Below are 15,610 nucleotides of genomic sequence, written 5' to 3' on the forward strand. Positions count from 1 at the left end.
GAGGAATTTTAGGAGAAATGCAACTGAGTCTCCTGAGCCATCAACAAGCAGCTTTTGAGCAAGATTTTCCTTTGTCTGTCTCTGTAGTAATATATAGTAACACTGAGTCCACAGAGATGCTGGGTTCTATGAATAGATCTTGTACTCTGCAATGAAAAGGAAGAACTAAATATATGTATTGCTCCCTCAGCTCTCCTCCTTATGTATCTCTTTCATGAGTTTAACAGTACAACTTATCCTATTCTTTTTCAATTTAAGCCTCTTACCTTAATACTCAGAGAGGAGTGCCAATGAAATTTAGTTTGCACCTAACCAGAAATGCAATATACAGTATTATTTACATAAAGTGCAGTAAGTAACTATGGCAAATGGTACAGAAGATTGTAAAAAAATAAATATACTTATTGCTTAAAATATTAAATATAGTTAAGGCTACTGAGTAATACTGTAATAGGCTTCTTCACATTAGCAGTACAGGAGTAACAAGGATGCAATTAAGTGGGAGTGCAATAGTATAGTTAAAGTGACGCTGTAGAGTTCAGCAGGGTGACAGCCTCATAAAAGAAGCTCTTCCTGAGCTTGCTAGTGTGGGAGCAGAGGCTCCTGTAACGCCTGCCAGATGGAAGGAGAGTGAAATGTCCGTGGTTTGGATGAGAAGCATCCTTGATCATTTTTCTCACCTTGCCCAGGCAGCATTTGTTGTAAATATCCTGGATGGTGGGTAAATGAGTGCCTGTGATGCGTTGGGCAGTTTTCACCACCCACTGGAGTGCTGTGAGGTCAGCTGCAGAGCAGTTGCTGTACCATACAGAGATGCAGTTGGTAAGTATCAAGGATCTTGGGACACAGGTGAGCTTTCTTGAGGCTTCACAGGAAGTAAAGTTGCTGTTGAACCTGTTTGACCAGGAGGGAGGAGTTCACACACCAGGTGAGATCAGAAGAACCAGGTAGATGCAGAGGAGCTTGAAGTTGATTCCTGCTCTACATTCGTTGATGTAGATGGGGGAGTGAGCTTGGCTTCTAGCTCTCCTGAAGTCCATGATGATCTCCTTGGTTTTCTGAGTGTTAAGCACCTGGTTGTTGTTGTGACACCATGCAGCCAGATGCTGCACCTCTTCCCTATAGGCCGTCTTGTCATTATCTCTGATCAGACCAATCACTTTGGTGTCATCTGCGAACTTGATTATGGTGTGAACAGGGAGTACAGGATCAGGCTCAAAACACAACCTTTGGAGGACGCCTGTGTTTAGGGTGATGGAGGAGGAGAAAAGGTTGCCTAACTTAAAAGACTGGGGTCTGTCACTCAGAAATACAAATGCAAATGATTCCGACAATAACCCTCCCTTTCTCTCAAATCATTATTACTGAAATAAATAACTGAAATTTTAGAGGAAGACCATGCTTGAAGGGCTCTCCACCTAGGGTTTCGACTGTAGTCAATCAGATAAAACATTTTTGTTGTCAGACATTTATTAATCAATCTGCCATCAGGACTGTCATTGCCTAGCTTTTTTGAACAATGGCTAAGCAGAATATGTCCATGTGTTTTGCAAATACTGTATTAAAAGGTTAAAACAGCTATTATATTAAATTGTTAATTAATTAAAATAAGACCTGAAGTGAAATAATCTTACAGGTCTAAGAGTCTAAAAGTATTGCATTTATTAAGTGTCCAGTCAAAGTGTCATGGAATGAATTGCTTATTTAGGACTCATTTGTTACTGTTAATTTATATGAAATTATGTAATGTGATTTTTATGTATAAAGAATTACTTTGATTAAAAAATTAATTGGTGATGTGTTGAGGGAGAATGGAATGTAATTACTCCAGGACACGGTGCTAACATTAGTTCTGAAAGCAGTAGTTCCCAGGATTTCAGCACTGACTTGCTTCTCTAAGCAACTTTGTGAAACAAGCCTCTGTAAGAGGGACTGTGACTCCATTGGCTGCAGCACTGTACAATGAGCAGATATCTCTGGCTGCTGAGAGGCTAAATAAAGGTGATGACCAATGAAAATTGTGTTCTCTGTTTAGGAGTTGTAGAGAATCTGCCCCACGCTCCGGCTGTGAGAGAGCTGCATGTTTCTGTCTCAAACCATTTCCTTATCAGTGTGACCTCAAAAAATACAGAACAAAACACGTCCAGTATCGCTTTAAAACTGAACACATGTATTTGTGGATGGTTGACAAGAGTATCTGTACCATAACATCTGACATACAATCTTTCATTCTTACGTTCTAGCTTTAAGCAGAAGCTGGAAAGAACTTGACCTGTTGCTCTCAGCGCCGGCGCAAAACAAACCACTGTACGACTCCATTGTGACTCCATTGGCTACACACTGAATGATAGACAGATAACTCTGGCTGCTGATTGGCTAAATAAACGTGACAACCAATGAAAAGTGTGTTCACTGTTTAGGAGCCATGAAGAATCTGCCCCTCGCTCCGGCTGAGAGAGTTGCGCGTTTCTGTTTCAAACATAAATGTGTGACCTCAAAAATACGTAACAAAACGAAATCAGTTCAAAACGAAACACATTTTTAGTGTCCAAATACGGGAAAATTCTGTATATTACTGTACGGTTGGCAACATTACATGTGCGTATTCTGTCAAGAAAGCAACACAGACCGATAGCCAATGGCTAACTGGAGACAGAACTGTTGTTGTAAATGAAATAATTGGGCCCCACTTTATTTTATTTTTTTTTAAACTGTACTTGCATGCATTTTAATGTCTGAACAAGGCCTTATCTGACCTGAGAAAGAGCTGCAATATCCCGCAAGCAGGCATCTTTCAAGTTAATTTTGCAAAAACAAATTCTTGCAGTTTTCTTCTGATTTGTTTGTAATGGTTATTTCTGGATGCTGTATATACAGGCTGACTTCATGTAATGTTCATGTTCAGCCCACGGGGCACTCACTCAGGGCCCATTTCTTGAAGATCAGTATTTTGCTAAGCTGGAAGCACTGGCCCATCTGCTACTGAGGATGTATCTTTGGTTACTAATAATGTACCTCTTGTAGTTATGATATGATATATCTCCTGTGTTTAGGCTTATGTTTAATCTTTTACCATTACTCTTGTCCATTTACCACTTTTTAAGTTTGACTATCAGGTGGCATATTTCTTCAGACAAGTTCTTATCATGCAAAGCCACAAAGGATCATGCTTATGTGATACTGACATTTGTTCACCAACATTTTTTAATGTCAAAAAAAAAAGCAGGTAGTAAAACCGCAAATAATATTTTGGTAAAGGAGCCAAACAGTGCTTGAGTAATTAGCCTTAACTGAAAATGTCATGATCCTTGGTTCAGGCCACTGTCTGTGAGGTGTTTGGTGTGATCTCACATGTCTGAGTTTGTTTCCTCTGCGTGCCTGTTTCCTCCCACAGTTCAAAAACACATGCAGTTTTACATATGTGAGTCTATGGTGTGCTGTGATTACTGAAGACCTGTCCTGGTTGTGAACCACTCTTATACCCAATGATTCTGATCACATTGCAACCCTGTTCTGGATTAAAAAAAATAGACAAAAATGAATTTGTGAATGAAAATTGCGTTGCAGATGTTCTCATTTTTGTTTCAGAGTACTATGATTTTTTAAAATGTATTTTACGTTTTCTCTCTCTCTCTCTCTCTCTCTCTCTCTCTCTCTCTCTCTCTCTCTCTCTCTCTCAGACCACCAGTAGTGGTAGCAGCAGAATGAGTTCAGATGGAGGGGGACGGCCAGTAAAGGTGGGATCTCTGGTGGAGGTCATTGGTAAAGGTCACCGCGGCACTGTGGCCTACATAGGCACCACACTCTTTGCCTCTGGGAAATGGGTGGGAGTCATTCTGGAGGAAGCTAAAGGCAAGAATGATGGTACAGTGCAAGGCAAGCGCTACTTCACCTGCCTGGAGAACCATGGGATATTTGTGAGACAGTCACAGGTAGGGAAAAACACATTATGGGCATTGTGTGTACATTACGTGTATAAAAGTAATGTGTTTACATGCTTCCAGTTGAAAGATACTCTACAATATTTTCTTGTTTTGTCTTCCTGTGTCTCCTATACTATTCACCCAATTCAGATCCAGATGGTAGATGATGGAGCAGACACAACATCACCTGACACCCCTGAACCTGCCACTTCTAAAGTGCCTAAGCGAGGTATGTTTACCACATAAGTATAACATTACTGCTTTAGAGAGAAATTTTAAAAAAAAAACTTTAATGTAAGGTACTCCCCACCCCACCCCCAGACACACACACACACACAAAGAAAAAATAAATAAATATATAACAAATAAATAAATAAACAAAATAAATGGCAAATGATACGTTTGAAAGTGATTATTTAATATTTTTACTTTTAGTTTTAGTTCCTGAGCGAATCTTGATTTACTTTTTATTTTTTCAGCCAAATTTGAAATAGATTTAGTACAGAATTTCTGACACATCCAGACCAATAGATGTCTGTGACTGTTTAATGATGGTTTAATGATGTTTTATCTTTTTTAATTGACATTGACCTTCACAAGCTTCATCTACTTTCTAACTTTCTCAGAGATTCTGGAAGCTCCCAAGGCCAATAAAGTGGTGAGTGACAAGTATTATTTTAATAAAAAACTCATTGCTGATTATGTGTGTGTGTGTGTGTGTGTGTGTGTGTGTTGTTATTCCTTTGTAATTTCTTATCTCCAGTGGGTTAAATACGACAGATTATATGCTTTGTTACCTTTAATGTCCAGCAGAGGGGGGTATCGTTATGGGTTCTATGCCAATGTCCATCATTTTCATTTTCCAACATGAGTGTGTTTTTGTTCCTGTCAGAATGCTTCATACACTGGTGAGAGTGAAATCATTTAATCAGTAGTGCTGCACTGAAAGTGTTTTATGCTGTTTACTCCTCACAAATTCCACCTTAAAGTCGAATAACATCCACACACATTACAGTCTATGTCCCACTCACGCTTGAACACTCAGTTCACACCTCTCACAAGTGTGCACTTTTGTGAAGGCTTTACATATGATCTGTGCCCTTTATGTATTTCAAACATGAAAAAAAATTGATTGAAATGTTGAAAATTTTGGAAAAAGATCTATATATTATATATATATAAATACAGCTCCAGGGACCTGGAGGTTGTGGGTTCGATTCCCGCTCCGGGTGACTGTCTGTGAGGAGTGTGTTCTCCCCGTGTCCGCGTGTGTTTCCTCCGGGTGCTCCGGTTTCCTCCCACAGTCCAAAAACACACGTTGGTAGGTCGATTGGTGACTCCAAAGTGTAGGTGTGAATGTGTGTGTCTGTGTTGCCCTGTGAAGGACTGGCGCCCCCTCCAGGGTGTATTCCCTGCCTTGCGCCCAATGATTCCAGGTAGGCTCTGGACCCACCGCAACCCTGAATTGGATAAGCGGTTACAGATCATGAATGAATGATTTAATTATTTATAGTTTAGTTGTTTAACATTTATATTTAATTCTGTTTCCAAGCTTCTGATATCATAAACACTTTTCTTGTTCATCCATCCAAAATATCCCCAAATTGGGCCTTAGGGCAGGGATTGGGACAGGGCCTATGTGTGTGCTTCACTTCCACCACTAGCACTAAAATTGATTGACCTTTTGGCCTTTAACTCTCCACCTTTTCCTCCTTTCTGAGAGTGCAGCGAGGAGCCAAACCCAAAAAGGTGCTGCATGTTTTATTCTAACCTCTGTAACCATAGCAACCGCCAGTCCGAGTGGCTCCTCTGCATGCCGTCAAAGCCTGTCATTAACACATCTCATTAGACTCTTATATGTGTGTTTGGATATGTGTGTGTGTGTTGTTTCATGGACCCCCATTTCTTGTCAGTTGTCAGTGTCTCTGATAATCACCTGCAGCCTGGCTGAGTTTGAGTATTGTAATCAGTGGCTTATTGAATATTGTATTCAGTGGCATATTCTGTAAGCCTGTCTGTCTTTATGAGTGAGAGAGTGAGCAAAGTGAGATACAGTTATATATTTAAATTACAGTAAATCAGATGTATTCTAAATATGCATGCTTCCAAATATGTTCATGTTTGTGCTGAGACCGAAAAAGAATGATAGAAAGAGAGTGAGGGTAAGTGTGTGTGTGTATGTGTGTGTGTGTGTGTGTGTGTGTGTGTGTGTGAGAGAGAGAGAGAGAGAGAGAGAAATTTCATAAATTCTATATTAAAGGAAATGTTTGGCAAATAGCCCAATTTACAACTACAAGTCGCCCAATTCAACAAACCATTTCAACCTTCAATTAGTCAATTTTTAATAATTTCTAATAACCAGCTTATAAAGTTTTTACATCTACTTAATTCTATTCTGATGTATTTGCTTATTTATGTAACTTCAAGTTGCTATACATTTACTTTTACTCAACTATGTTTATGAGAAACGTAGTTGAACTTTTCCATAACTATATTTATGCAGTAATATTCACTTATTGATTCCTCTTTAATTCCTCTTAATTTCAGTGTTTTTTGCTGAGATCATCTGTTCACACTGGTGAATGCTCAGACTTTTCACTTTTATTTTAATTCAAGTTTTAATTCAAGTTTATTGTTTTAATTTAGACCAAGAAAGCAACAGAAAAACAAAAAGTGTCATATCATACAAACTTCAGTTTTTACATGCATGAAGGTTTTTTTTTTTTTTTTTGTTATTGTTTTTGCGGGTTTTTTTTTTGTTTGTTTGTTTTAGATTTTGTGTGTTCTGTTTAGTCTGTTCTGCTAAATCTCTTCATGCTTGAAGCTGGAGAAGATGCTTTGTTTAGAAACATAACTGATATTTTTTTAAATACTGTTTGTGTCCTGCTGGCTATAAATATATCAGAGGTTCTGATAAAAAAATAAATTTTCTATAAAATAATTTCATTTATATTCATAAGTCATTTAATTTAAGTTGAACAAAATAATTGGATGACTTACCTGCCTCTGTGCTACATCACTTTGCTCCCATGCATGAGCACTGCATGCATATTTAGAGACTCATGCAAGAAGAGTGACATGAAAGAAGAAAAGAAAGGGAGAACATTTCTTACATGTGAATGAGACATGAGGTAGGTGGATAGTGTTGGAAGGTGAGGCGTTGTACATTTACTTATCAATCTGCAAGCATTCATATTTTAGAGAAATGGTTTTAGAATGGAGGACTTTGGCTGGGCTATTCCAAAAACTGGCTTAAAAACAAAACACTGGTTTCTATATAATCACCTACTCCAGTTTAACTTTTCAACTTTGTTTAATAATGCTGCACAGCTGGTGGTTTTCCTGAAGAATATATTTGGTCTGTGCTCCTGACTATTCTTGTCTAACTGACCATGATTCACTGATTTCCTCTCAGAAGCTCTGGGTCGAAGCGCTGGCCTCTGTTGGGCAAGGATTGCCATGGGTCACTGCTGAAATATTGGACTCTCTGAGGCGTGTCTTCTTTTAAATGCCAACATTGAGACTGTTGGTGGTCTTTAGCACACAAAAAATGGGTACATTTGAAAATGAGGAGGCAACATAAAATGATGAATTTCATCACAATATTTAGACTTTTCTTGAGTTACCAGGCTTCACATCATTGCTATCAGAAAAACATATCTTGTATCTTTATTTTTATCATGTACATAACATGGTGTCATTGATGACAAGCTGTGAATTACGTCACACTTAGGACTTTTATGTTTAAATGTGAATGAGTGACTTAGTGACTGATGGATTTATAAGCCAGAACCAAGACTTCCTTTGCATCTAGTGAAATGCCAACTGCTTTTTAAACTTTTATACATTGTCCAATGTATTTTTTATTTTTTTTACATACAGGCTTCTTTAAACATAGCTATTGTTAGTGTACACACTGTAACAAATGTGGAATAATACTTTAGAGTATATAAATTAGGTAAATAGCTGAACTATAGAACATTTTCATGTACAGACTCTGGATTTGAATTTGAAATGCAGGCACATTCCTTCTGTCATCAGGAGTGTCAGTATCTGCCTCAGCCTTTTGTGTCTCAGAGAGCATAACTGATCATTCTCTTTCTGGAAGAATACGATGACCTTTCCACTCTTCCTATGTGTAAAATCCTATCCAATGCTCTCTTTGTTAATGGATGAAATTAATTGTTAATAGTGCTCTCCTCCAAGTGTGTTGAGCTGTTTAATGGTAATGGGTAAGTAGCATTTAGAAAGATGCAGTGCACATGCTAGCCTTCATTTTTTCTGGTAATATCTTGTGAAATATATAGACTGCAATAATGTAGACCTGGATAATTATTGGGACTGAAAATACAGAAGAGACAAACTTATTGGACAAAGATTAATCAGGAAAATAACTCAAATCACATAAAAAAAATGCACCATAAAATGATAGAGTTTTTGACCAGCCAAGTCCATTTAGCTGAAATAACTCTCACTTCGCTCGCTGACGAAGTTGAGACTGAAGATATTAAGCCCATGAAAAAGGTTGGAACTGAAAAAGGCTGCAATAGAGGCCATCACAAGATACATAGCATCTGCTAGTGTTTGCACGTCACAGGATTCATGCAATCACAAATTGCAAGGGAAAGAAATAATCATAATTAATTTTGTTTCTTGAAATGTGGAGAATAAAATGGCAATAACTGTATTGTTCACCTTTATAGATGTACATAGCATCACACTGAAGCTGGACTTTACTATTAGATACATTAGAATTCAGTACCCAGTGTTCTGTAGAACAGAGCCATAACTCACTTTGACACTGTTTTAATATTGAAAAAGTGTAATATGTGGTAGACTGAGTTAACTAAGAGTACTTTCTGTATGAAGTGAACAGACTTAATGATAAAAACAACTCATTCTACTACTCCTTCCTTACTGCATCCCTGTCTTTCCACTGCAGAGCTGTAATCTGATCTATAAATCTGTCTCTGCGCTCTCTCTCTTCCCTCCTGTTACTCTCTGTAATGGATATTCCAATGATGCTGCATCTGTGCACTCAAAGTGCAGTAATGCATTAAAGCAGTGGTTATCCACCAGCCCTTAGGGCCCTCCACTGCACTACACTGCAAAACAAATTTATATATATATATTTTAAATATATAATATATATAAATAATATATATAAATAAATTTGTCTTGCAGTGTATATATATATATATATATATATATATATATATATATATATAGTAACAGTAACAGTATTGCAGTGCTGTGCAAGAGACTTTTAATCTTTTAATTATTTAATTTCTGGTCATAAACTGTCATAATTATTTTTAAAATAAGGTACATTTTATGACTATATGAGATTTACTTTAAAGGAAAGTAGAGGTAGATCAAATAAAAATGTGAGAGTTAAAAACATTGTTGAACAACATAGATGAAATGGGACTGTCAACAACTATGCAAGAGCTGGTGTATGACCAAAGATGCCACAATTAGAAAATCAATTATTTAAGACATAAGACAAAACGAAGTTCCACTATTACTTCAGATCTAAATATAATCCACAGGTGTTTTGTAAATCTTTATGGAGAGGGTAAGAATCCACGCAACCCCCCTGCCCCCAATTAATTTCACTACAGTGGCATAAACATTAGTTAGCAGTATCAGAACATGTGTAAACACACACACACACACATCAGATTTAATATTTTATTTGGAACTATCAACAGTGTGATGTACATGCACTTTGGAAAATGTAAATCCAGCAAGATTTGCCCCTGTTCACTTCTTGCCCCATTGTTTTGGAAGGCCCAGTGTGATTAGCCCATAGAGGAAAACTGAAGAAACGTTGCTAGGATACAGGGCAGACTTCCATCAATTCACCCCAACACCTCACCCCCACTCTCTCTCTGTCTCTATCTCTCTGTGTCTCTCTCTCCCTCTCTCTCTCTCTCTCTCTCTCTCTCTCTCTCTCTCTCTCTCTCACATTCATACACACACACCCTCCCTCCCTCTTTCTCTGCCTCCCACTGTCTCCCCTTTGCTATCTATGGCTCTCACCCAAGAGGGAGGGAGGCTAGTGATGTAATGTGCTTGCTAGGCAGTCGTTGGCACAGAAGAGCAGCGGAGAGTGAAGGAGGAGATTAACAGGAGAGAGAGAGAGAGAGAGAGAGAGAGAGAGAGAGAGAGATGGATGCTGAGGGAAAGTAGGATGGCTGCTGTATGTGAGGACTTGCAAAGGGATGACAATGCTGTAATGGAGCACTGAGGAAGAGGAGGGTGAAGATGAAGGTGTGAGCGAATTATTCTAGCTGGAGAGAAGGGGACAGATTCATCTGCGGCAAAGAAATAGAAGAGAAAAGGAATTGTGCAGCCATTTCAACAGCGACTACCTGCAGCACAGTCTCTCTGTGTGCGTGTGTGTGTGTGTGTGTGTGTATGTGTGTGTGGCTCTAGCTTGCCTGCTGCAGCTCTGTGTGTATGTGTGTAAATGTGTGTCTATCGCTTTTGCTGAAGGTTTGGCCTGCTCTCCTGTCTGTTAGCTTCTGTTAATGTAACTGAACACTCTTCTGCCTTTCTGCTCTCTATCTACCTCTGGTGTGTCTGTGTGTGTGTGTACATACGTGTGTGTTTGTGCTCCTCTTTGCTTGCCAACATGATGAGACAGACACCTACTCCACGTAAGGTACACAGCATCTGATTTTATTTTTATTTTCAATGTACTATGCTCTATCTGTAATTCAGCCATCAAATCAGTGTGAGTGGAAACGGATTAAGTGTGTGTGTGTGTGTGTGTGTGTGTGTGTGTGTGTGTGTGTGTGCAGCTTAGAAAAGTGTTGTTTTGTTGGTGGGAGGAGTGTGAGTAGAGAGTGAATGAGTAAGTGAAAATCAAGTTGATGAGTGCCAAAGCTAAATTTATACAGAGACATTCATAAAAACAGACAATAAAAGCACACAGATATACGCACATAATGAATGGTATTAAAGGTCTGAAATAATTGTTTAATCACTGATATTGTTTAACTGTAATGGTGTAAAAAAAACTGTTATTTTGCTTGTACAGTGTTATTTATGACATTATGACTGATATGATTAGTCAAACTTTAAAAGTTATAAACTTAAAAGCTTTTCTACTGATAAAGTTGTTGAGCTTCATTAGTTATAGTCCTCATTAAAAATGAGATACGTTCTAAACATAGAGAACCGTGCACGACCTCTTAGACCGAAATATTCACAGTCAGATAAACAGTACTTAAACATTCATTCTGGTTTGACTGTTGTTTCTATAAATACTTTCTCTAGGGTTTGAAAGGACATGCCAATGTCAAGAAGTTTTTACTGAGGAAAACGGAACAAAAAACTATTCCATGAGAGTTGTGTCCACTGGGACTAATGTGATAGGTTACATCTTACTTGAACCCCACTGTGTAACAGTGACAAAACCATGGCATTTGTCAGATGCTGTCATGTGATTTGGTTCAGTAATGTACATATCTTAGCTTTTAATTGCCTTGACATACATCATAGTATCTGTCATGACAGCTTAGTCACATACTGATTAATGCCGTATACTCTAATTTCCTTGATAACCAGCATTATGGCATAATTCATGAACCTTTCCTGTGGTAAGATGAAAAAACCTGAAGTCTGATATGACTTTATGACACGTTTATGACATAATTAGAGATTGTTCAAACTTCAAAGAGGTGCTTCAGACCCATACATTTCATTTTAAAAATACTTTGTTAAAGACTCATCCTCTATAAGGTCCTTCTACAGCATTATCCCAAAAGTACTTTATGGGTACAAAAGTTCCTTTTGTGTCATCTTCTGTCTGATGTATTTTCAGTGTATTGTGGATTTTCTCAGACAGTAAACCAACTTTTACTTAGTAAACACACTGAAAACGTCTTGACTCAAACTTCATTTGCTGTAAAAACCACTGAAACCACACTGACTCCTGTTATAGGTGTGTGATTTGAGTCAGCAAGAGGTTTATTTCTAAGAGCGTGAAAGAGGTTGTCTGTAACAATTTTGTGCTACAGAAACAGTTAAAGCAGATAAAATAAATATTAGCTTTGTTCATGTTAATTTCTCACTAGCCTGCCTATAGGACAAAATAAACCAGGGGAAATAGGAAGACAGTCCATTGCGAATCAGTGTGTTTTTTATGGTGATGTATGTGTGTATGTGTGGGTGTATATGTGTGTGCATATACAGAGGGGTTTTGTCTGAGTTAGATCTGTGGTTTCCTCATTGCAACAATGCAGCTGTGAGAGGCCTGTGTGTGTGTGTGTGTGTGTGTGTGTGCAAGTGTAAGTTTGAGTGTTGTTTTTGACCTTGATTGTGCTAGGCGCTCTTCAGTGGAATGACTAAAAAAAAAAAATAATAATAATAAAAAATGAAGACTTAGGGCAGTATAAATGACAAAAAATTACAAAGGCCTACTTAAACTTTCAGATCTTCATATTCCAGCAGATGTCATTTTTCCTAAAAGTTGTGTTTGCCAATTTGATGTCAAGTTGACATAATATCTGTCAAGCGACATTGATTCTTTTCTTGATTGTTTTTTATTCTGAGATAAAATGATATAAGGTGCAATACACTCTCACTAACAGTTCCCTGTGAAGTGGGCTACAAATGGGATTCAGACATTTTAAGGCACATTTTAAGGTATGTTATATCATAAGGATTGGTGAGAATTAGCTTATCACTACACAGGAAATTTTACCCAAGTGTGTGTTTTGAAAGCTACCAATAATTTGGAAGAAAGTTTAAAATATTTAGATAGGTGTTAATTTAGCTCTTTTGTTTTTACATAGTTACTGTTAGTTGTTCTGAGGTTAATGTCGCTTACAGAGCATGCTCCATGGTTACAGCTGTTTCATATGACCTTATATTGTCTTTAAGCTAAAACAATTGCTGGGCATTTTAAATAACATGACTTTACCTATCCAAGTCTGCCTTTGCACACATTTTGTTATTAATGGTTTGTAGCTGACACAACTCAAATAAATACTGGGATATTTAAATTGTTTAATTGTAACTGTCAACATTTTTGTCTCATTTAGACGTGAAAATGAAAGAGATATAAGTATGCATCCCTGACCCATTTATACACGTCACATTTTTAAACAGAACTCTGTGTCAGTAAGTAGAGGAGCTGGAGATGTGTCACAAAGTAGCACCATAATCCCTACATAGTGACCATCAGAGATAATAAAACTAGTAATACAGACAGTAATTTACACCAGTGAAATAAGATGATTATTGAAACTTGTATATGAGCTATGTATGAATAACTCACTCAGATTCAGACAGAAGAGCAGAGAAACCCATTAGAGATTGATGTATTAACAGGTTCACATTAGATCCACATACAAAAATGCTAATGTGGCTAACTGATTTTAACAGTATTTGTCTCCACATTATACTACACAGTGCGATTCTATACCCTGCTGACATATAAGTGGGTTTCTGCGCAGGGAGAGGAGCGGTGTAAGAGATAGTTGGTTTTCATTAGTGCTGTGCTCTAAAACCAAACAATTGGTCTTCAATATGGCACCCACAGCAAAAACATTAAGTTAATGCAATAATTAATGAATGAATAAATAAGGGAATATAAGCACTGATTAGAGATCCAGTGTAATTGAAAAAAATGTATAGACTCTGTATCTCAGTGCATATCACAGTGACATAATGCTACTAGACACAGTTGTGAAGTTCAGTCTAGCTTAAGTAATGTAATGTTTTCTGTGATCTTCAGTTAAAATGAGACTAATTCTATCAAAAAATTTAAAGTAAATCACATCAGCATGACAGAGATGTACAGTGAACAACAAAGAGTTATTTAATACAAAAATGTGTTATGTCACAGCCCAATATCAGAAAGTAAATCAGTGTCACCTGGCATAAGTATTTTTTCAGCTTGACGCAAAAGTTGTAATTAACTCTAAGAATTAATTAAAACAGACAACACCTATTGGAATTTGTCCATTACTTATGTACTTATGAACACAGGCGCACTGCAAGATGCTCCCTAAAGTTGCTTTGTTACTTTTTTGTTACTTTTAAGAACTGTATCTGTGTGTGTGTGTGTGTGTGTGTGTGTGTGTGTGTGTGTGTGTGTGTGTGTGTGTTATCTGGGATAAGGGAAAACACATTAATCTCAGTCGACTAACTCTGATTATTGTATTTTTTATGAAATTTTCTTCCTGTCTGCTCTCTCACTTCTGAACCCTGGTGGCTGTGTGTTTGTGTGATGTGTGTGTATGCGTGTGTATGTGTGTTCTCTCCTCAGACAACGGCCAGGAGGCCTAAGGTGAGTTTTAACTCAAGCCTTAAAAGATTAAGACTAATCCATTTGTGTGAGTGTGTGCAACAAACTTAAAGTGAGGATCCATTACCTGGAGAATTAATTAGTCCCTTGGGGCATTAACAGAGTCTTGTATTGTATAGTGTGTGTGTGTGTGTGTGTACCAGGTTTAGTCATATTTGAACCAAAATATATTTACGAAAGGGATATACACTCACAAATATATACACAAATATATACACTCACATTGTGGGGAACTGTCTTCCAAATAATAAATATAAATGTAACTCAGAGGATGGGAGTGTGTGAGTGTGTGAGTGTGTGTGTAAGAAAATATTGGGAACGAAAATAACTTTCACTTTCAAATGAATTTAAATTAAATTAATGAAATGAATTAAATTAAATACAGAAACTATGTTTGTTCTGTTTTTAATTCATCAATGCCATTTGAAAAGCCCTGTAATATACTGAATTAATAATTCCTAATAAATGGACCAGTAGAAATGCCCAACAATTGCAAATTATATTTGCAATGCAGTTAATAATGTTTATGCTTTCTCTTGTAAAGACTTTTTTTTAAAACTTGTTGATAATAATGATGTAACTTTATCCACACTTTGAAGAAACCATCTTTATCTTTTTTTTTTTTAAATGGATGAATCTCAGTGTTAATATGATCTTGAGCTATGTAGCTGAGAATGTAGCTTATATAGCCTTTATATAGACTTTTCACAAGGGTAATTCCACTGATTTTTCAAAAGGATTTTCAATTTGAATTTCATTATGGTGATGGTGAACCAAGGGTTGTAAAGTCTATAAAACCTTGCCAGTTTATATAATATGTGAAATGAGGTTTGAATTGTAATGCTGAGAATGGTAGTGTTTTTTTTTTTTTACTTATTGTCCCACAGCTCATTGCATGTCCCTCTTCAACATGAACTACAAAATGTCCAATGATGAATTACAATATGGCCAAAACATGATATCAGAACAATGATTAAAAACAAACAAACGAAAAAAAACATTTACATTTTATTTATGATATTTACCTGTGAGTAGAGCTGGTCGTCACTACTGTAAATCATTCTGAGAAGTATTATGAAATACTTTGTTTAACAGTAGTAATAAGACAATAAAAGCACTCTGTGTGTGTGTGTGTGTCAGGCACGGGCTGGCGTAGGGGTGAAGGTGGGCTCTGGCTCTGCCTCAGCTGGAGAGATGAGCAGCAGTGAACCCAGCACACCTGCTCAAACCCCACTGGCTGCCCCTGTTATCCCCTCCCCTGTGGGGCCCCTCCCCTCCCCTGGCGCACCACCCACTCCTGTACCCAGTAAGGTAGGATACTGTTTACTTTATTTTTTTAATGTGTCCTTTTTTGGTTTGGCTG

General features: G+C 37.4%; 1 protein-coding gene across 1 annotated transcript in view; it reads left to right on the plus strand.

The window, feature by feature from the left end:
• The window catches only part of dctn1b (dynactin 1b), a 35,447-nt gene that overhangs the window by 2,972 nt on the left and 16,865 nt on the right, over positions 1–15,610 (plus strand). The window contains exons 2-8 of the mRNA XM_066678638.1: positions 3,681–3,932; positions 4,074–4,152; positions 4,550–4,581; positions 5,652–5,672; positions 10,576–10,593; positions 14,209–14,229; positions 15,388–15,558. Coding sequence (XP_066534735.1) covers positions 3,681–3,932; positions 4,074–4,152; positions 4,550–4,581; positions 5,652–5,672; positions 10,576–10,593; positions 14,209–14,229; positions 15,388–15,558 — 594 coding nt within the window. The remainder of the gene's footprint in view (positions 1–3,680; positions 3,933–4,073; positions 4,153–4,549; positions 4,582–5,651; positions 5,673–10,575; positions 10,594–14,208; positions 14,230–15,387; positions 15,559–15,610) is intronic.

The sequence above is a fragment of the Hoplias malabaricus genome, chromosome 8, assembly GCF_029633855.1.
Source record: "Hoplias malabaricus isolate fHopMal1 chromosome 8, fHopMal1.hap1, whole genome shotgun sequence".
In the NCBI taxonomy this organism is placed as follows: Eukaryota; Metazoa; Chordata; class Actinopteri; order Characiformes; family Erythrinidae; genus Hoplias; species Hoplias malabaricus.